The sequence below is a fragment of the Bos mutus genome, chromosome 16, assembly GCF_027580195.1.
Source record: "Bos mutus isolate GX-2022 chromosome 16, NWIPB_WYAK_1.1, whole genome shotgun sequence".
NCBI lineage: Eukaryota > Metazoa > Chordata > Mammalia > Artiodactyla > Bovidae > Bos > Bos mutus.
Window position 1 is genome coordinate 48,497,421 of NC_091632.1, and position 23,245 is coordinate 48,520,665.

The 23,245-nt window shown below is 32.6% G+C and overlaps 1 protein-coding gene across 1 annotated transcript in view; it reads left to right on the plus strand.

Moving 5' to 3' along the window:
- The window catches only part of KIFAP3 (kinesin associated protein 3), a 142,029-nt gene that overhangs the window by 110,788 nt on the left and 7,996 nt on the right, over nucleotides 1–23,245 (plus strand). The window contains exon 19 of the mRNA XM_005902387.2: nucleotides 2,694–2,793. Coding sequence (XP_005902449.1) covers nucleotides 2,694–2,793 — 100 coding nt within the window. The remainder of the gene's footprint in view (nucleotides 1–2,693; nucleotides 2,794–23,245) is intronic.

Genomic DNA, 23,245 nt, shown 5'->3' on the forward strand with positions numbered 1-23,245 from the left:
TTTAGTATCATCTCTGTTTGATAAAATCCCTGTTTGTAGCTTCCTGTATTCCATTTATCCTTTTTACTCATTTTTCCCTTTGACGACAATGAGAACTTTGAATCAAAATGAAGATGTTGAGAATTTAACAGTAGTTTTTCATTTAATTTCTTCCTCATCTGGTTCACCTCACTAGATCATGTTTCATGTAATATAAACTTGTAAAGTATAATTCAGGTATTTTTATTTGGTTGTATTTTTATCTGAGTGTTATATTTCTGAGTGTTAGAATCTTTTATTCTCTGGCATGCTGAATATCTTTGTATTCATTTTCAACGTGTGGTATACATTTTATTTTGACATTTTACTTTGCTTTGTTCCTCTAAAATTGGCAGATTTCATAAAACCTGATCTGTAATTATTTGGTTTTAATTTAACAGAGAAACCTGTTGATTTTTGCAGTGTTAACCTTGTTAATTTTAGCCAGACCTTAACAGAGTCTTAGATGGATAGAAAATAATTTTTTTAGCTGCTTAACTTTCAATCTGTGGTGTCTTGGCATTCCCATAATTTTGTTTTTGTAACTTTTTTGTGTTTAGCTGGTCTTTTGGTTTATAGAATTTTCAGCTTTTAGAGGGCACAGAAACTAGACTAAATATTACACACTTTTAAGCTTCCTCTTAAGTATTTTAAATTTCCTAAAGTAATAAGGTAACTACCAAAGGTATGATTAACAATTCAACAACTAAATACCAATACAAGTCTTTAATATATGGTATACAGCAAATAGTGAAAGTCACTCAGTCATGTCTGACTCTTTGTGACCCCATGGACTATACAGTCCATGGAATTCTCCAGGCCAGAATACTGGAGTGGGTAGCCTTTCCCTTTTCCAGGGGATCTCTCAACCCAGGGATTGAACCCAGGTCTCCCACATTGCAGGTGGATTGTTTACCAGCTCAGCCCCAAGGGAAGCCTATATATCCATATAGCAAATGGATAGTGTTATGGAAATACAAATTATTTTTACTTATTCATTTGCAAGCTCTATTAATTTTACCATATACTTGATTTTTAACACCCTTACTCTTAGACAGATTTTATCATTAATTCCAAACTGTCTATTGATACTCAAATCAGTTACACCTCTTCCTCCCTCCCTTCCCAACTGGGACCTTCTAACCTCTGCAGAACACAGTAATCCATCTATAGCTTTTTCACCTCCAGCACTCATTTGACACATAAATTCCTTCCTGTTATATAATCATTTATTAATAAAATATATTATTTGATTGCATCGTAAGTGTCTGTTTTATATTTCACTTAACATAAAACTCCTGAAAACAGAAATTGTGTATTTTAATTTTTTCCACAGGACCTAGCAAAGTATTATTGCATGTGGTAAGTGTAAAATGATCATCTCATTACTAAATAGCTTGCTTACTGTGTGCCAAATTTATAAACAATGTTGTGGATACAACCTAGCCAACATTTACCTAGAGGTCACTTGCCAACTCGGAATACTTTAAACTTTAGAAAGTCTCGGAGCTTTTCAAGTAGTAATTACAAGAGCCATATAGGACAGCCCTGAAGCCATTACTGAGATCCTTTTTCCTCAGATTCTTCTTATTCTTAACTTATACATAATTCTATCAAAAATAGGTTATCTGAATTCTTAGATTGGAGCAAATGGGAAAGCAGTATCTAAAATCAGCAAGAAGTAATAATAAATTCTTAGGTTTAGGAAAAGGAGCACTTTATAAGCAAAGAAATAAGTACTAAAAAGCATGGTAGTGTAACCATTTAGTATAGATAGTCCAATATATCTCATAACCTAGGGCATTACTATATTATGGTTGATGTTTATAATGAAGATTGAGTTATCAAGAAGTTTTTAAATTATATTCAGTATACTTTGTAAAAACACAGTAAATGTAAAATGTATTTACATTACAAAATTATATTACACACACACCAAAGTGTGTGTGTCTGTGTGAAGCATTGCTTATATAAAAATTAACTTATTTGAAATATATAATTCCCTACTCATGCTACACAAATGAAGCTGCCCGCATATAGAATGTGGAATATATTAGAGGGTTGCTCTATACCAAAACCATGCTATTTACTGTCTGTTCTATTTCCTTACTCATTCTCTTTCTTAGCCTGAAAGGCTTATTGTTCCTCTCTATCCTTTCTCACCCCCTATCTTTTGTTGTCTTTCCACAAAACTATAAGCTCCTTGAAGGTAGAGATCGTGTCTTATTCATCTGTGTAATAAAATAGTACTGCAACATAGGTTTAGTAGGTTTAGTCGCTCAATCGTGTCTGACTGTTTGCAACCCCATGGACTGTGGCTTGCCACGCTCCTCTGTCCATGGAATTTCTAGGCAAGAATACTGGGGTGGATTGCCATTTCTTTCTCCAGGGGATCTTCCCTATCCAAGATTGAACCTGATGTCCTGCATTGCAGGCAGACTCTTCACTGACTGAGCCACCAGGGAAGCCACTGCAACACAGTAGATGCTTAATAAATGTGCAGAACACTTAAGTATGTATGCTATTCATTCACACTCTCAGAGAGAATGGAACATCATGCTAACATTTTTCTTCTGGATTAAATATACAGGTTATTTTCTATTGTGTTACTTAATAGAATAGTTTCCTTTTTATTCCCTACAAAGATGTTTCATTAGTTACTATTTTCTTTCTAGATGGATTAGTTGCCTCTGAAGGAGCCATGAGTCCAGATTTCTTCAATGATTATCACCTTCAAAACGGAGATGTAGTTGGGCAGCATTCATTTGCTGGCAGGTAAATAGACTTCCAAGAAAAATCTAGTATATGGTGTTTCCCTTGATTTTAAAAAGCTAAAATTCTCTCATCACTTCCCATTTTTCTTTTTCCATTAAAGAGTAAAACAAATCCTGAATATTTTCAAGAACATGCTTGTTTGATTTTAAATTAACTTACAAAGTCACATTTTTCCATGTAAAAAATGAAGATATCACAGTTCTAAGAAAAAAATATATATATATTTCCTCAGTTTGGAAAATATAAGCTGTCTGTTGAAATAGGCAGTGCTTTTGACAAATTAATGATGCAGGTTATTTCATGTTTTCCAAATCCTATAAAATAAGAACACAATACATGTATTTTAACAATTATTCAGACACCATTGTTTTTAAAAAGTTGATGCTCTGATTAAATTAAGGACTTTTCCTCCTTGCATGGCATTCAAATAAAATATTTAAGGAAAAAACCTGGCATGCCAGCTCTGTTGTACAATTATAATAAAGTTTCCCCCAACAGATATTCTGCTTCATTACTGGTCTCATAGATTTTTAAAATCTTGCCAGAAACTGTAAATAATAGTTTTCCCTTCATATCATTACTAAGGTATAATACTTTAACTTAGGATGATTATTGCAATTTCACATTAAAATGGTCCAAAGAATAGGTATAGTCTTTTTACCCTTAAGACTATTTTTTTCTTTAAATTATTGATTTAATTTTCTCTTCTAAAATTACATATTTTATTAACATAAATATTTCTGTTTGGAGAATAAGAATACAGTGTGTGTTTAAGAATACAGTTGCATGTTCACCTGAAACTATCACAACATTGTTAATTGGCTATACCCCAATGCAAAATGTTTTTGGTGTTAAAAAAAAGTTAAAAAATTAAATTAAAAATAATTCTTTTAAATACAGTTATGACCAGTGTGTTATAACTCTTGAATCATCACTTTATATTAACCATTTTAATTCAGTAGTAAAATTCTTAAAATAGCAGTTACTCTTACTGCATGTAATTCACAATGATATGTTCTGTTTTAGTCTATTCTATTTTTGAAATGCAGATTGCGACCCACTGTATTGGTTTCACAATTCACTGATGGTCATGACAAAATTTAAAAGCATAGTGGAAAATACAGGAGTATTTTATGAAATGCAGTATCCTTATGGGTAGTTCAGTAGCCATTAGTGAACTTTAAGTAAATAATAGTACTTTAGAAATTGTTTCATCGGTGCACTGGATTGTCATGGTAAGAAACTACTTGCCTTAGGGAAAAAAAATTAAACATGATTAAATACCAGAAAGCATATGGCTTTTGACTACTTCTGATGTCTATTAGTTATAATTAGAGATTCTATTTAATTATTATAACTAGTATGTTCCATTTTATGACAGTTCACTGTACAAATGTTTTCTGAAACATAATTCGAAAAGGAAGAAATTATTTTGCTATATAGTCTCAGTGTTTATATTGAAGATTTTTGCTGATAGCATTTAAGATTAATTTTTCTGCCATTTATGTTTCACTATGGACAAAACATTGCTTTTGTGTCTCCTGCATATACTTCCAGCTTAAAAAAGGCAAACTAACCATGCATTACTTATTTGAGAAAGACCTAATGTTTTGTATAGTTATGTGATTTTTAAGAACCTGATTGTATGTTTTGAGAGATGGCTATACTCACTGACTAAGTTTTGTACTGTGTCCAAAGATTTCAGAATTTCATTCCTCAGTTCTGTTAACAAGTTTCTTTTTATAAAAAGACTTTGGGAAAATTCTCTTACTTTTGCACCTTTAGTTCTTTTTCAACATTAAAAAAACATAAGTAGCTTCTTTCACATCATAAAAGACACATGACAGTAACATTGGCTTAAAGGATTAGTTAATAAAACTTCATGTAGACTATATATTTTTTCAAATTAAAAAAATGGTATACTTATTTATTTTAATCATTTCCAATTGAGATTTCCCTTTAAAAAGAACTTCCCCTGAGAAAGTTAAGTCTTTCATCTCTTGTCTTTTTTAATTTTTCAGGCCATAAATATAGTAACTATATCATTTTCTCTTTGAATTTCCAGAAGAAATAATTTACAGTGAATTTCCTTAGTTTTTTTGTAGGTAACAGATCAAATAAAAGGAGACTCTAAATTTTATCAACAGAGATACAAAGAAAGCTTATAATATAGCCAAAAACTCATAGTTATTCTTTGCTACATTTTTTTATTGATATGCAATTATTTTTGGTTGGTTAGGATTGTCTTCTAATGGAATTCCTATGTTGTTCTTTGTAGTAACTATGGATTCAGTCTGACTTAGTTTTTTAATTCTACAAATATTTTATTTTAAATTGCTCCACAATTATTCACATATTTTGGCATGATAATTTAGATGCATAATGTCCCAGATGTGAAATTTTAAACTAATGGCTACCTTTAGGTTTCTGAGATCTAATAGGTAAATATAAAACCTATTAGATCAAGTATGATTGACTTAAAATAATATTTTTGAAATATTTCATTTTAATTGATTTTAAGCAAAGTGGGATTTAAAAAAAAATGTAAACAGATGTTGAACTCTTATTCTTCATCTCTACTGTTAAAATGAGAATAAACAGACTTAATGAACAACATGAAGAATTTGGGTTAATTATGAAAGAAAAATATCTTGATTAAATTTTAAGTACTGAAAAAGCTGATTTTAAGAACAGGAGATGTTACCTATTTTGAGAGGTTCTTTTTCCTTTAAATGAGGAAAATTGTCCACATGACTTAAAAATTCATTCCCTGTTCATCATATGTCTTTGATTAACAAGCAATGTCAAGTTAATTGGAATAGTAATAATTTTTAAAATAATATATAAAATGTGAATGTTTATAATTACAAATGTTTTTAATGATTTGAGAACATGAAAGAGTATGACAGTGCCAAGTGGCATGCTGTTCAGCCAGTACTTGTGACTTTTCAGTCTTTGTGGGTTTTTAACATGTCAGTTTTAGTGGGTTCGGGTGAAGTATATGATCCCAAATTTCTGCAAGGTAAAGAATAAATTTCTAATTTGTATAAGAGTTTTTTTTTTAATTGTTCAGAAAAAAATTATTTCTTTCTAAAATGACCACATTTCATAATGTGATAAATCTGTTAAAATGGGGAAACTGAGTCAGATTTAGAGACTGATTTAAACAGTTCAAATTGTATGTTTCTTAAAATCCAAGTCAGGGTGCCCTTCTTAATATGAATGTCTACATTTGTGTAATATAGCAAGGCAGTTTAATTGGAAACCAGTGAAAATTGTTAAGCTCATCCATCCTATTCTACAAGAGGGACGTGGTGTTTGATAAAATACATACTGGCAGTTAGCGAATCCCGAGTTTTAGACATGTGTCACTATCAGTTTGAACCTCTTGCCACCAGAATTTCCCAACATTTAGGGGGTAATGCAAAATATATTAGGGCTCCAAGGCATTAGCTATTGGGTTGCCATTCTCAGAAGATCAGATGTAAATCTTGTGCTCCCAAAACCTGAACTGGTATTAGAAAGTAAATTGGAACTTGCTATTGAAGCTAATTAAAAATAATAGGAGTAAGACTGGCTTTTTTCCCCCTTATATACAATGTATCTGTACCATATTTTTGAACCTTTTTTTTTTATTATAACTCTTACTTTTCAAGACTAACAAGAACCTCATGTTGAGAATTTTTAAACTGTTTCCAGCTTTTACAAATCAGTTTTTGTTGCAGTAAAAATGGTCCATTTTTCTTTTATAGGAATCCAATTTTCATAAACTGGAAAAAAATTTCAGGGACTGCTTGGATTTCCTTGGGGCTTTGAAAAATATTTTTCAGAGGGCCTGGAGTTCTTCTTTGTGGTTGGCACAATGATGTCACTTAACTGATGGTTTCACTAAAGTCAGAGATGAACTAGATGTGTGAATTATCTGAGCCATCTGATTCTCACACTTTCATTTTCTCTGTGTGTGCCTGCTTCTTTTTTCCTCTTTCTTAAAATACTTGGCCATTAACTTTTCTGTTCATTATATATATGTTTCACATATATATTTTTTATTCTGTTTTCTCATTTATTTTCTTTAAAACATTAAATCATTGTTGAAATGTTAGTCATTTGCACAATTTTAAATGTTGTACAATTTTTAAAAGTACTAAATAGGACTAACACATTATTTTCTTTCTATGTAAGTAGTAATCTTTTATCAAAATTTGTAAATGTATAATTTTTCCTTCCTATGAAACTCTATGTAAAATTTTGACTTATTCTTTAGCTATAAGGTCACCTTCATTATACTCAACTATTTAACTCAGTTATTTCACTTGAGAAAAGCAACCTTAAAATTCAGTATTCCCTGTCTAAAAGGCATTGTGTAGTATTAATATTTACTGCCCTTTGTATTCGGAGAAGGTGATGGTATCCCACTCCAGTACTCTTGCCTGGAAAATCCCATGGACGGAGGAGCCGGGTAGGCTGCAGTCCATGGGGTTGTGAAGAGTCAGACACGACTGAGCGACTTCACTTTCACTTTTCACTTTCATGCATTGGAGAAGGAAATGGCAACCCACTCCAGTGTTCTTGCCTGGAGAATCCCAGGGACGGGGGAGCCTGGTGGGCTGCCGTCTATAGGGTCGCACGAAGTCGGACACGACTGAAGCGACTTAGCAGCAGCAGCCCTTTGTATTATTCCTTGAATTACATAATAGGATATTATGTTAAAGCAGTTATACAAAAGATAAATCAAATTATTATCTATATTACAGCCCTTAATTTGGCAATTGAGAAATTATCATATATTGAGATAAAATTAAATATGCTTATAAAATCCCTTATTTGATAAGTCCTCTACAAAGTTTTAATTGATAAACCAAACTCTTCCATTTGTTCTCCTGGTATAAGTTTTAGTGACCTTCATTACTGTGGCAGTAGTATAGAAATTATATTGAAGGATCAAAAGAAATGAAAAGAACCTCATAGAAATATTTTCTTTGATAGATATTGAGACCAGCCATTTGCTCCGCAGCATTTTAAGAACTAAATAAATTATTATGAAATACTTATTAGAACTTTTAAAGATAATCATTAAAATCACTGCTTTATTAAGTATGTAACTTTTTTGTTCCTAATTTCTTTCCCTATAACTGTTTCTCAGAGGAGAACATGCTTCATGAAGTCTTTAAAAAAACTTCTAACTTTAGTAATTTTTCCAGTCATGGTGAATACAAATAAAGCAGCCAGTTTCCATTTTCACCTATCAGTTGCAAAATAATTTTTAATGCTAATATCCACACATGGGAGCAAAGAGGTTCTGTGATACACCTCTTGTGGGCATTTAAATGGACAAAACCTCAGTGAACTATATTTGGTAACAGAAAACAGAAGCCTAAAATTCCCTAACTCTGTAATTTCTTTTCTAAGAATTTATCCTCAGGAAATAATCAGAGATAAAGACTGAGTAAATAATTGTGTGTCAAAGAAAATAGATTCATTGAGTGTAGTGAGATCCACTTACCTAATTGTGGAATAAATGTTATTATTGTGAAGTTTTCTAATACTTGATCTTAGCTGTATTGAAGTTGGGATATTTGCAAGAATTGCTTTTCAGCTTAAATGGAATTTTGTTAAATCATGATTAAAACATATACAACAGAATCTAAACCATGGTCTTGGGTAATAAGACAATATCCTGTTTACTTTTAAAAGTTACTCCTTTTCAGGGTGTATGATTTGATCTAAGCATATCCAAACTTGTGCAAATTTTTATTATAATTATATTCAGTTGTCCAAATGACATTATTTTAGCATATATAAACATGTTATTTCAGGCTCAGTAATAATTGCTATAGCTAAGTATAACCAGTAGAAATAATTTTAAGTTCTTCCCATCTTTATTAACCAATCAGAAATGCATGGTAAAATTTCTTGAAGTGAATAAAACTATTTATAGGAAATAATACTCTGTGATAAGTAAAATTCCATCTAAGGTAATGAAATGGTTTAATTAGTGGATAGTGAAAACAGGAGACCAAGAGTGGCAATAGCTATGTGACAGTTCTGATGAGAGAAGCAAACCAGTGCAAACAAATGTTTTCTTAAGCATGAGACTCTTGCTCTAACACAGTCCTTACATTAAATCGCATTACATTTTTTTCTCTCTAAATACTCTCAACAATTATGCCAGTTATTTATTTTTTTTAATCTCAGAAGATGGAATGTCTTAGGAGCCTTCTAAGAGTTTCAAAGAATAAAATTTAAGGCACTTTTTTTGTCTAAATCTTATTATACAAATACTAATAACTTGCATGTAGCTAACATTTGGGCTTCCCTGGAGGCTCAGTGGTAGGAATCCACCTCAATCCCTGGGTCAGGAGGCTCCCCTGGAGACAGAAATGGCAACTCCAGTATTCTTGTCTAAGAAATCCCATGGACAGAGAAGCCTGGTGGGCTACGGTCCATGAGGTTGCAAAAAGAGTTGGATACGACTTAGCAACTAAACTAAACAACAACAAAAAAGCTAACATTTATTTCATCATGTTTGATCATCAACAGTGTGTAAGGTATATAGGGCAAAGTAGTATTGACCCTGTTTTAACAAATGTAGAAATTAAGGCTCAGAGATTCTTAGTATTACACCATTACTGCCTCCAAATGGCAAGCAGATATGTTAGTGTAACAGTGAACTATGCTTTAGAAAGTTTAGAGTAAATGTTATTAAAATTCAGAGTAAGATATGTAGATTTTGTTGTACAATACAGTATATTGTTTACTTATTTTGCATTAATACACTGTATATGGTTTACTGAAAATTGGTGTTTAGATTTCTTGGAGACAAATTGCTAAAATTTATTAACACATCAAGTAACTAGTTCACTACCATTAAACTGTGTTAAGTAGTTCATTAAGTTCTCTACAGATTAATCCAGTTGAACAAAAAATGAGGATGAAATGAGTGGGATAATCTCAGTCTACAAGGATTAATGTCTCCAGCAAATCTTTTATTTAGCTAATTAACCAATGTAAATGTTTATATACATGATGCTATTGTATTATGCCTATAAGTGAATCCTTATATATTAGTCTTAGTTGACTTCTTTGTTAAGCCTTTTTAATAGAGAAAACTTTTTAACCTTAAAAAAGGCAAAGGAATTCAATTCAGTTCTACTGCTTGGATACTAATGATTTGCATTTCCCAAGGAAAATTGAATTACGTTTTATTAGTAAATTGGGCCTATAACTTTTAAGGCCAGATTTTATTAGATTATCACACATCAGCATTAGCAAATTGTAAACTTTACTGAAATATAGAAATTCAAGCCAAAAATCAAGACTTAAAATACTGGAAACCTGGGAAGATATTTTATCCTAGAAAATTTATACTGACTTGAAAAAAATATTTTAAGTGATTTGCTTTCCTTTGGAAATTTAGAAGCAAGAGAAGTTGGCTGCAGAACTGCTCTCATCAAATTCTTGTTAATTTTCAGTCTGGTGATCTGAGCTTGGGTTTTGGAGGCAGGCATGTTAGCTGTGTGTAAAATCCAAAGATCCTCCCAAAGAAAACCAAATTTGCTGTCTCTTTATTGGGACTTTCATTTAGGAGAAGAATTTCAGTATAATTGAGTCTATAAATTTAATAAGTAATCTGAATATGACTAGATTCTATAAAAATGTTAACACATCAATTACCGTGTAGTTTTGTACCAGAAGAAATGACATGGGAGTTCATCCAGTCATGACTAGGAACTTAATTATATCACCACCATTTAAGTGTGATTATCCAGTGTTAAAGTTCATTCATTTTAATATGTATTAATAGCATTTTTGTTGGCTGTACAGATATACAGAAATGAGTTATAAATTTAAAAAGAAAGGATAAAGCCCTTAAGCATGGATGACTGCTTTTATGATAAATTTGACCAATAAAATGCTCTTATTTTTTTTTAAAAATGAATTTTTTTAAGAGAATAGGATACACATTACAAAGACTTGCTTATTTATAATCTAATGAGAATTTTTAAATTATAAGCAATTTGGTTGATAAGCACTACCACCCCTCCAGAAAAATAAAAGAGAAAGGAAAATAGAGCATGTCATCTTTTATTTCCCTTAAGTCTGAATCCAGTGAATCTGAGCTTACTCCTAAACTTAGGGGTCGGTTTGTCTAGCCTGTCTGTGTTTTGATTGATTTAACAATGTGATTTAAAGTATTTACGATTAATTGTTTTGAAAGCCCCTGTATTAGAAACGTGAACCAAATTTTTTTTCTTAAATAATTTTTTAAAATAGTTGAAACTTAGAGCCTATAGGTTTTTTAGTGTAAAGTTAATTAATTCCCATATTCTCCATATTGCCCGTAGACCTTCCAGATGTGCTATTACAAATAGCTCACCCCTCAGATATGAGCCATATGGGTTCTGTAAACTGATTTGCACTTATTTTGAATAGGGATTGTACAGATTACAGATGAATTATTAAAGTAAATGTATATTGCCAAATAAATCTAATGGCAAAATATTAAACTGTAGTAAATGAGAAAGGAATGTGCAAATGAAGACTTGCCTGTTTTAATAAGTTTAGTGGTTACGTTCTCAGTTTCAACCAAAAGAAAAGAGTTTCTTTTTTTGTTTATTTGTTATTGTGTGTGTGTGTGTTTTAAAGTCTATAAAACTGCTTACAGAAGTATCTAAGACAAAAACAAGGAAATAAAATGTTCTAAACTCAACCGGTCCAAACCACTTGAGCTGCTATGACAGCTCATAAAACTGAGAGTAGTTTTTAACTGGGCTCTGTTTTACATTGCCAAAGTGAATTTTCCTTGCAGGAAGTAGCCAGAGGGTTTATTTGGTTTCCAGTCCAAGGCTTTGATCTTTCTGTACTGTCACATCTCGAGTTACATAGCCCTTTTTCACTGCAGTAAATCTGCAACCGTTAATGAGAATAAAATTTCCTCCTCCTTACTGATCGCATGCTGTTAAATGCCAAAACACAGCCAACTGCATATTTGCAGATTTCAGCTACAGTGTATGAAAACAGGGCAATCAGTTTAATCTTGTTGTCTTTGTAATTCCTTTTATTGGTTGTTCTTCCTTTCTGCGTGACCTATTTTATCAAGTAAGTGGTTGCAAGGCCAAACCTGGGAGAAAGATTTAGAATGTTAATAAGCTGAGAGGAGAAAGGTGTGCATATGAGGAGGGGCAGGGTGAGGGAGTGACTGCACATGCACATGTACTACCATCAATGTTCAAATTAGGTCTAGTTTAATGCTCTTGAAAGCTCAAACCTCTCCTTCTCCTCAAATAAAGAAGCTAGTTTTTTTATTTCTTGGATTATGTTATATATTCAGTTTCAACATAAATTTGCACTTAATGAGTTTATTTAATAAGTCAGAACATTATTTTTCACTTTTGACTTCAGAGAAGATTTCATAGTATTTAAAGGATTTCAAAAAACTTGACCTCTACATTGTAAGAGCTATTCTTACATCATTTTAGGTATCCACCGAACCATCTTACTATATGGGTCCTTACAAATACTGGAAATGCTATAAATATCTATTGAATAAATCAGTGGAAATTCAAAATCACATTTAAGCAAACTGAATCTTATACATTGTTAAACATATACATCTTCATAGTGAAGTACAATAAAGTCACATTTATTTTTTGCTACAGTGAAACCCCCCCAGTTGAAGCATTAATCATTTGATTCAGTTAATATATGTTGCTAAATTTATTTTTCACTTAAACTTATTATCTTTATTACTGACTTATTTACTGGTTGGTAGCTGGAACTTATCTCTGTCAAGAAATTCACTTTTAGAATGCCAATTTAGATGATGGGCATTGATAAATATATTTTATTAATATTATATGTTTACATAGATCACATTATACATAAATATGAAATGTTCTAAAATATATAAAAGAAATCTGCTTCTGGTTTCTCACCAATGAAGTCAGTTTCTGTTATGGCCGCTTGTTTTCACAAAATAAATTATTTCTATTTTCATCAGCAGTGTGTAATACCAGTTCATTGATTTATATAACTGTCATAAAAACAACAGTTGAAAAATATGTTGAAGCACAGAATAAGATTCTAAATTGGGGAAGTAGAGTCAGATCTTCTGATAAAACAGAGGACACACTTTGGGTAAAGTGCCTGTTAGTTACCCCAATAAGAGGAGAAGGGTAAGAAAAAAGAATGGCTTGAAAATTTTAAGAGAAAAGGATGTATAGCACTACCCTTGCCTTTTCAGAAGATATTTGATATAATGTAGAAATGTTGAACTTTAAAACTGTAGCTTGTGCTTTTAGAATTAGTGTTTCCAAATAAGCCTATCTACGTGTAGTTAGACTATAACATGAAAGTTTGCATGTGAGAAAAAAATGATGGAAACTAAAGCAGAATTTTTAGACTCTGTATTTGAGGGTATTGGGGGCTGTTAAGTAGTTTTCTCCTTTGTTTTTCCACTACTTTTAAATCTGCATCAGACAGTCCATAACCCATTCAAAATTCTGGACATGAAAGTTCACAGAAAATCCCTGCACAAAACAATTTTTTAAAGTTTTTGTTGGTCTTTAAAAAATGAAAGAAAAATCTTAAACAAGTGAAACTGCTCCAAAAAGTTCATTTCTATAACGTAAACCATCCAGTTCAATTTTAAATGAAATTGCTAGAATGGAACAGAAACATGCAGGCTTCAATGCCATACAGACTTAGTCTTTATTCTAATTGTATTATTTAAAATGTTATTCTCTAAAGTTGTTTCAAATCTGTCTATAATTTGAGATATGCTGATTAATGATAATGTGGCATTTATTGAAATATATTTACTGAGTGCCAGACAGTATGCTAATTGCTATTATTATATCCCTTGTCTAATTTGATCTTCACAACAACTCAGAGAAGGAGACATTAGGAAAACCAAAGCTTATTGAGTTAAGCAGCTTGCCCAAGGTTATCTCCTTACCTCCAGGTGTCTATTCTTACTTTTACTCCACCTCACTCTCTTCCCTCTATTACAGTGAAGAAAGTGCCTTTTTCTTCAAAGTCCAGTTGATTCATTTCACTTGGAACCCCATCCCTTCTTGCCTTCCTGAAGTCTTCTTTCATGTCATCATTCTTCTCCCTTCTACTAAATCATTCCTGTCTGCATATAAACTCAGTGTGGAATCTCCAAAGTTAAACTCCTTGCCCCAACATCACATTCCAACCTCTACCCATTTCTCATTTCTCTTCGTACAGTACATCTCAAAAGACTCCCATTCACTCTTCTGTTTCTCCAGTTTTGTCCAGAACATTCATAAGCTTCAAATTGCCAAATCCATGGACTGTTCTCGTCTTTAACTCTCAGCAGTGTTTGACACACATGTCCAGGCCCTGCTTTTTTGAAACTGGCCCTTTTTCAGCTTTCAAAGCACCCCATTTAACTTTCCTCCTAGGATCTTCTCCATTCCTTCCCAGTGTTCTCTGCTGGATAAGCCACTTCCTTTTCACCACTAAATGCTGGTTACTGTAGAACTTCGACCCTGTTCTCTATCCCTATCATTTAGGGGAGCCCTCTTCTGTAACTGCACCCACTACCTAGATAGAGGGTTTCATCCAGATCCCATGTCATTAAATGTTAATACTATCTAAAGGCTTGTATTTTTATCTGATACCTCTCTTCTATTTAATATACCAAATTGAATGTTTAGTAAAATCATGAGACTTAACTTTTGGTTTCCCACATGCAAATAGGTGCCTGCTCTAATCTTCCACTTCAGCAAATGTCACTGTCAACCAAAGTTCAAGCCATAAACTTTAGAGTTTCCCCTGGTTCCTCCCTTTTCTTCACTATTAACACTATCTCCAGTGCAAATCATCTACAAGTCCTGTTGTTTTCATTACTAGACTGTCTCAAACTTGGCCTTTTCTTTCCATATTCACCGTTAGTACCCTAGTCCACGCCACCATCATCTGTCACCTGAACCATTCAAAATAGCCTCCTGACTTCCCTGCTTCCATATTTACCTTCTCTTGCAATCCATTTTTTCCCCAGAGTAACCATTGTGATCTTTTTAAAATGTAAATAAAATCATTTCAAATGCACAATGTGTAATATTTATTAAATATATAATCAAGATGTATATATAGTATTATGTGCTTGTAATATAAAGTTGTTGGTAGGAGCCTAAGCTAAATAGGAAAATTTAGTAACCTACATAACATAAAAAACTGCCTTTTTAATTGTAGTAATTTGTATACATAAAGGTGATTGCCTTGACTGTTATGCTTAAGAAAATCTTAGTGCACATGTGTTACACTACCACATATCCAGTTGAATATACCTATACTGAAAAGTACCATCTATACTGAATGTAAGCTTTCTCTAGCTTTAAAAAATTATTGTCAAAAGAAGCTTGTAATGTTTTCTCTCTTGTTTCCTTGGAAATATCTACCTAACCATACCTACCTCCTTCCTTCCCTATCTACCTTACTATGTAAAATGAAAGCTTTCTACTGAGTAAATCTTTGCTCATGAGATAGGAGACATCAGAAAGCAAAATTTACATCAAGCTCTTTGACACAATATCTCTTCAAATCTCACTATTCAAATTATGTTTTGTAGGACACTGACATGTTTCTAAAGAGGCGTTCTATTACATAGGTACAAAAAGCTGTTGTCTGAATCAGTCCCTCCAAAGTGCTTACTGTTATAATGAAGTAACTGAATTCTAGTGAATCATCAGACCATTAAAGAGCAGTATTATTAAACAAATATTGCAAGTTTTATATTAGTTTTCATTGTCAAATAGCCTATGTTTTGTAGAAACAAATTTTACCACATACTTAAAATGAATAAAAGGTTTTTTGATCTTGTTACTTTCTTATTATTGGGTCTTATCTAGTTGACCTGTTGATAATCAGTTTATCAGAAGTACAGATTATATACTATTGGAGATTATTTTATTTCCAAAAGAAACTTTTAATTTTTACTTAAAGTTTCTGTGATGATGAATGAAAATAACTTTATAGAGTATTGAATAAAAATACAATAGAAGTAAGAATGTACATTTAATGTTTTATTTTTAACATTTAAAATTTATTTTATTCAGTAACCTTTTTAATTTAGAAACACTTGGATGGGCTCAAAGGATAGAAATCAATAAGAAATAATCTTTTTCCCATTGAGAAAGGATATCCATAGTTCAGGGTTAAAATAAAGTTTTTTGAAATGACTTAAAGTATCATATTTATTATTCTTTATTTCACTCTTTAAAAAGATTTTTAAAAGTAATCGTATTATCAGGCTTTGAAATAATTAAATAATTAATACTAAGTACAGTGTCAGTTTTTATATACCAGTGGTCTTCTACATGTTCCTGCCAACGTTTATATTGTTCTCACACCTTGGTTAAATGTGTGTGTGTGTCCCCATGACATAAATGTCTTAAACATTTTTTACTTGTCCTTAATCTTTAGACAACACCAATTAATCATTAGAGAAGAATACCATAATATCATAGACACTTTTTTAAGAGCATGCTATTTGTTAACTTATTTCTGTTAACAAAAGATTATACCTTTAACATTTTCTTCCAGAAGGAAAAAGATAATCTAATGACAATATTATATGTCAATAATATTTCAAAACCAGAAAAAATAAAAATAATTTTAAAGATATTGTGATGAATTTTCTTAGATAAATAAGTAAACAGATTAATATTTTTGCATTTTAACCTAAGCAGTGCAATATTTGGCAAAGAATTACATTATTATTAAAATACAACCTCCTGAGTTTTATATAGGCTGTTTAATAATACTGCTCTTTAATGGTCTGATGATTCACTAGAATTCAGTTACTTCATTATAACAGTAAGCACTTTGGAGGGACTGATTCAGACAACAGCTTTTTGTACCTATGTAATAGAACGCCTCTTTAGAAACATGTCAGTGTCCTACAAAACATAATTTGAATAGTGAGATTTGAAGAGATATTGTGTCAAAGAGCTTGATGTAAATTTTGCTTTCTGATGTCTCCTATCTCATGAGCAAAGATTTACTCAGTAGAAAGCTTTCATTTTACATAGTAAGGTAGATAGGGAAGGAAGGAGGTAGGTATGGTTAGGTAGATATTTCCAAGGAAACAAGAGAGAAAACAGTTTAGTCATTGATCTTTTTTTAATGCTGATATCATAGCTGTTGATGAATTCTGAAAATTTTTAATTGAAAGAGTTTTAGATTTGTTAAAATGCATTAGATTTTCTCATTTTTAAAAAAAGGCAGTAAGCCTCCATTGAGGGTTATGGAAGGGAACTCTGGAATTAAGGGGATTAACTATGAACTATAATCCTGTAGATTTTGTTGTTGTTGTTCAGTCTCTAAGTCATGTCCAACTCTGCGAACCCATGGACGACAGCACACCAGGTTTCCTGTCCTTCACTAGCTCTCAGAGTTTGCTCAAACTCATGTCCATTGAGTAGTGATGCCATCCAGCCATCTCATCCTACATCACCCCCTTCATTTACTTGTAGGAATTTTAGGCCAATATGAAGTTTTTCAGTGGTAGCCCAAATCACTTGGTAATCTCGTTAAGTATTCAGCGGCTCTGCCAACTAAATATAACTCAGATCTACTTCAGAGAGACAAATGTGACACTCTGCTGTAGAATCTATTTTTAAATGATGCTTTGTTTTTGTGTTTGAAAAGAATGATTAGTATTTTTCTAAACTTTATACTTTTATCATTAATTATTGGTGAACGTAAAAATCTGTGTATGTCTATGTTGGTTTTTACATAAAAGCTATGTATTTCAGACTAGAGAGGCATAACCAACAAATGCTTTCTTGTGCTTATAGTGAAAATTAAAGGCTTTAAATAGTCTTTTGAATAGATATATAGAGAGGAGCATAGTTAATGATTTTCTGAATATCATCTCTTTTGTGGACATAAGTCTGCATTCTGTATCAAATAATATAACATACTTTAATATATTTTTAAGCCAGTCTTTTTTGTTTAGCTTTATCTAAAGTTGATACATCCCACTCTTTCAGAAATCTTTCCATTTCAGGTTTTTCCAGCCAAAAACAAAGCACCTTTATATTGGCCTGTCAGAACTTAAAAGGCAAAGCAATCTTAAAAAGGAATCCAGATTTGTGTGGACAATTTCAAGTGGCTAATTTAGAGCCCCTCAAATGTGAAAGGATGGGAGGAGGCTTCTATGATCATAGTTAGGCAAGTAAATTTTTAAATTACAACTGTAACTTAAACTGATACAAGAAACCCCATAAAGCTGTATTCACATGGGTGCTTAAACTCCATGCTGAAATCTCTTGAGGTAGTAAAAAGCAGGAATTCTTAAAAGTCTCAAAATGTTTTATTTTTTTAGGATTTCTGGATTTTAAGGACTTTATAAATATTGGGTGAATATAGCTCAACTCATTCTCTGTATAATCTAAGGGAAAACAGAAACTATGTCAGTATCCTACAGTTGCATCTTGCCTTTTTCTTCTAAAATCTGGGGGAAGGAAGTAGTATTTTTCATCAGCAGGTGGGCACCATCATCATTTTAAATCAATTTTTAATCTTTCCTTGTCCTTTATACTTGAAATAACTAATAGAGATATACCTATGTGCCCGTTGGAAATACTACTTAAAACCCTGTACTGCCTGTGATCTCAAAAATTTATGGTATATTCCCATCTCTCTGAAGAATTCTCCTCATAGTTGCCCAGCTTTGCTTATGTATCCCATATTGTCAGGTTGGCACAATCCCAAGACAGCGAACATCACAGAATGAAAATACCCACCCTAAACACTTTTATAACCTTGTGCCCTTTTCAAAGAAAAGCCAACACTATAGCAGTAAACCTAAGTACAGGAATTTATGCGATGTGGGAAGTGATGATTTGTGTGGAATAACGAAAAACTTTATCCTTGATTTACTGCTTTCAAAATAAACTCCCAGAATATAAAATAAGATGAAAAAGCGTGTAAAGAGACTTTCCCCATATTATTCATCCCTAAAGGTGCTGTATCATTTGCATCAATCTTGACATAGCATCTGAAGGATTTTGATTGAATAATTTTATTTATATAAGCAGTCCAGTCTCACTATGGTAAAGAAAGATATGATTGGCCATGGCATTATTTTAGTGCAACAACAATTAGTTGCCTATGTGTTGGCATAAATCTTTATGAATTATGTAAGAGCTCTGTAAAGGCAAACAGAAAGCATGTGTAAGAAGCATGACAAGTATGATAGAATATCTCTTAACAGTCTGGATTATATGGCAGGAGCCAGAATTTCTTAAGTATTTTTAGGGAAGGCTCTATCATTTTCATATGTCATAACAATAACAACACCAAATACATGCTGTAAGAGTCTTTGTACTGTTCTTGTAAGAGACTTGGAAATACAATAATCTCAAGGCAGAGAGATGTTAAAAGGGATAGCCATTATTATTTTACCACACACACAAAAAAAGAAAAATCGTGACAAAGAAAGTTACAGATAAAGACTGAAACAAGTTATATCAGTAGAGACATAAATCATATCCAGATATTCTGGTTTTGAGGTCATTGCACCCCACTAACTTTAATAAAATGCAGGAGTTGTTGATAAGCTCATACTTAAGTTTGTTTTGCTGAATTTGTAAACATAATCACAAGGGAGAAAAATGCCATTTATATCAGTGATTAAAGAAAAAAAGTGTGTTTCCTTATGTCACTTTGAAAATAATTTCAATTTAAAATACAGTAAGGGGACACAGTCAGAAAAGTAATCTTTAGAATTGTATACTTCTGCATTCCAGTCTGCACTGAATTTGCTTGTCAGTGCTTGCAAAAGGTGCTTAGCCCCATCCTATGAAGAAAATATTAGAAATACCTTGTTTCAGCATCACAAGACTGCAACCTGGTTGACCAGGATGGCTTCAATCAGGTTGTATCTTGACAACTGAAAATTAGCCTTAGACCTAAGTAGAAAATGAATTTACCTTCTTTTGTACAGACCTATAATATAATAAATGCATTCTCGGGAACCAAGAGAGTTTATAAAATTTGAGTAGAGATTTACTTTGGTACCTGTTCTTCTAGTGCTAAATGCAATATTGGTGTATTATGTAATGTTCTGAGATCTTAAGTGCTCTGCTACTGCTAAGTCACTTCAGTCATGTCCGACTCTGTGCAACCCCATAGACGGCAGCCCACCAGGCTCCCCCGTCCCTGGGATTCTCCAGGCAAGAATACCGGAGTGGGTTGCCATTTCCTTCTCCAGTGCATGAAAGTGAAAAGTGAAAGGGAAGTCGCTCAGTCGTATCCAACTCTTAGCGACCCCATGGACTGCAGCCCACCAGGCTCCTCCATCCATGGGATTTTCCAGGCAAGAGTACTGGAGTGGGGTGCCATTGCCTTCTCCATTAAGTGCTCTAGAAGGCACTAAATAACTATTGAATATTTATCTGACCTGTATTGATTACTGAAACTACTGAGTTAGTGGCTGAATATACCTGTATATCACTGCCGAGTATATGTTTTAATTATGCTAAGTGAAATAAGTCAGACAGAGAAAAAAGTAAATACTGTATGATATCACTTCTATGCAGAATCTAAAATATACGGCAAACTAGTGAATAAAACAAAAATGCAGACTCACAGATATAGAGAACAGACTAGTGGTTACCAGAGGGAAGGGGGAGGGGGAGGGGCAAGATGCGGGTGGGGGCAAAGGTGTTTTTATTGGATCATGGGAAATCATGTGTATGAAACTTGAAAATTGTAAAGCACTATAGAATTTAAAGAATAAATCAATCTTCTTATTAAAAAACAGAATGTCATGATAATGTAAGGAAATGCTCGTTGTATATTTGATATTATAAACTCATTTAGAATCAAGTTAAAAACATGCGCTTTTAATTTGTTTAAATATAGTTTCTAGTATCCACATTTGTGCCCTCAATTTTAGGAAAATATTATTTAATTTGATTTAGCTATGAAAAAAGGTCTTTATCAATCACCACTTGATTTTTATTAGCCAAAGGTAATTTGAAGGCTGCTTAGCCTAAAAATTACTGAGACAAATAAATAAGTAGACTAGGGCATAAATTGGAAACTTTATATTAACATATATTTGATAAGATTTTTAAGATTTTTTTTTTACAACTAACATTTGTGTACCTCTTATGAAAGGTAGTAAAAGAAAGTTAAAAGTTTCAAAACTGTATAAAAATATTCCCAAACTGTATTATTTATTTAAGGACTTTGTAGACCAGGTTTTACCAGAAGCATAACATTAATTTTTAATTTAGAAGAGACTGATATGTCAGTAGGGGTAACATGCATATTAGATATGATATTACCTTACCTCTTCAATTATATCTAGATGTCGGGTTTCTGTGTGTTTTATAAAGAATGATGGGAAGTTGATATAGCCCATTAGGTGTGGTATTTGTGGTCATTTTGGTTCCATCTCTTGAACTTGTTCATTTTGATAGTGCATTATCTTCCTAAGATTCTGGTTGGTGTTTAAATTTCAGTTACTGAAGGTCATTATTCATATTTTAACTGGACTAAAAAGTTTTTAATGCCAGCATTAACTTTTGAATTACGCTCGCGCTCTTAGACTTTACAGCATGTTTAGTTTCTTTTCATTTCTTATTAGTATTTTTCAGTACTTAATAGTCTCCTGCTCCCACCTCCAACAAGAACTCTCCTCTCTGTTCAACATCAGAAACATTTTTCTCTTTGGCATGTGCTTTTAGTTCCCCAAGCAGTATAAGCAAATTGGAAAGTTCAGCTGTCATTCTTGGAAGGTCATAGATCACACTAGCAGCCTGAGTAATCCAAGAGGTTTTAAGTATCATAGCATTTAGTTTAAAGTGAAATTTGCTCTGACAGAGCTGGCAGACCAATAGGAAAAAGAAATATTTGTGCTTAGAGAAGTGCATATGTAGAGACCAAGAGCCTAACTGATGGCTGGAAGTGATTTCAGTCTAAAAAAACAAATCATTAAGAGAGTGCATAGGGGTAAAATACACAGTTCATATTTTAAAGAGTCTCAAAATGAACCAGCAACTAAGGTTAGCATTATATAGTAATTAGCTGTGGTGTTCAGGCTTTAACTCACTCGATACCAGACAGTATGGTCAAACTATCACTGTGAAAACATCGCTACTTAAACTTTCTACTTTAAGCCTACAGCAGTAATTTTTGTACCTTAAAAAAACCAAAGTATTATGACAGATTATATAAATGTTGAACCAGTAACAGACAAACAATTCTTTAAAAGAGGTGCTAATGACTCAGTTTATTGACCTAGGGGTTACTTAAGCAGCTCAGCAAGTTCCCTTAACATTTGGTGGTATGAACTGAGGCATTACTTGATATTATAGAACTGCTAATTTCAAGAAGTCCTTGTACTAAATTGAAGAAATTCAAGTTAAAAATTACAAGATGATATACTTTCATTAAAAGATTGCTATAGAACTTTTGAGACCATTATAGATTTCAGTAAGAATTCACTCCAGCATCACAGTCACATCTGACAACTTCTATGAGGCACCTATTAGAGCGCTACAACACTGCTACAGATAAGAGAAAAGAAAATATCTTTTGTCAGCTCCAGTCATTTCTTTCAAGTCATTGTTCTGTTCAAGAAAGCCAGTTTTGAGTCACAGAAATATAGGACTTATAAATTGTTTCCTTTGATGTGCAAAGCAGATTAATAAGAGTAAAGTAGAAGGGACTCCAGCAAGATGGTAAACTAACCTGACTTGGGTACCCCTTCCTATATAGATATAGAAAAGGTAGAATATAACCCTACATGACACACACAAAAGAACTACCACAAGAATATTGAACTAGGTATAGGTTACATGGTATAGAAAGATAAAACTGAATTCTAAATTCCCTATATAGAGCCTGGAACTTCAACAAGCTGCCTTTTTCTCTTCAGTTGAAAAGAGGACTAGATGATTTTAATTCACCAGCCCAGAAAAGTAACTAAAACGTGTCTTCTGCCCTCAGACCCTAGATAGGGTCTTAGATGGGGAAGATAGTCACTCATGAGGGAGAGGAATCATACACTTGGTCCATGCAAACATGTGGAGTCAGAATTTATACTATACATCTAGTTCAGGAAACCCCAAGTCAAGAAATTATCTTTCAAATGGTTTCAGGACAGTGAAACCCAGGACCTTGATGTATGATAAATATGGAACCTCTCAGTAGAAGTGTTCCCAAGCTCAACAGCTAGCAGACAGGCAAAAAACAATAAAAAAACCTAAAGTTGAACACAGTAAAAAATTATGAAGCTCATGAAGAAAGAGACTGTCATGAAGAAATGTCAGAAGCAATGGCAAAAGACCTAGGGTGCCCAAGAACTGGAGTTAATATAAGAATCTAAATGAGATTGTAAAAAGTTTTTTAAAAATAAAAAGGGCTAGATAATATAATATGAAAAAGTACCAACTGTAATATCTCC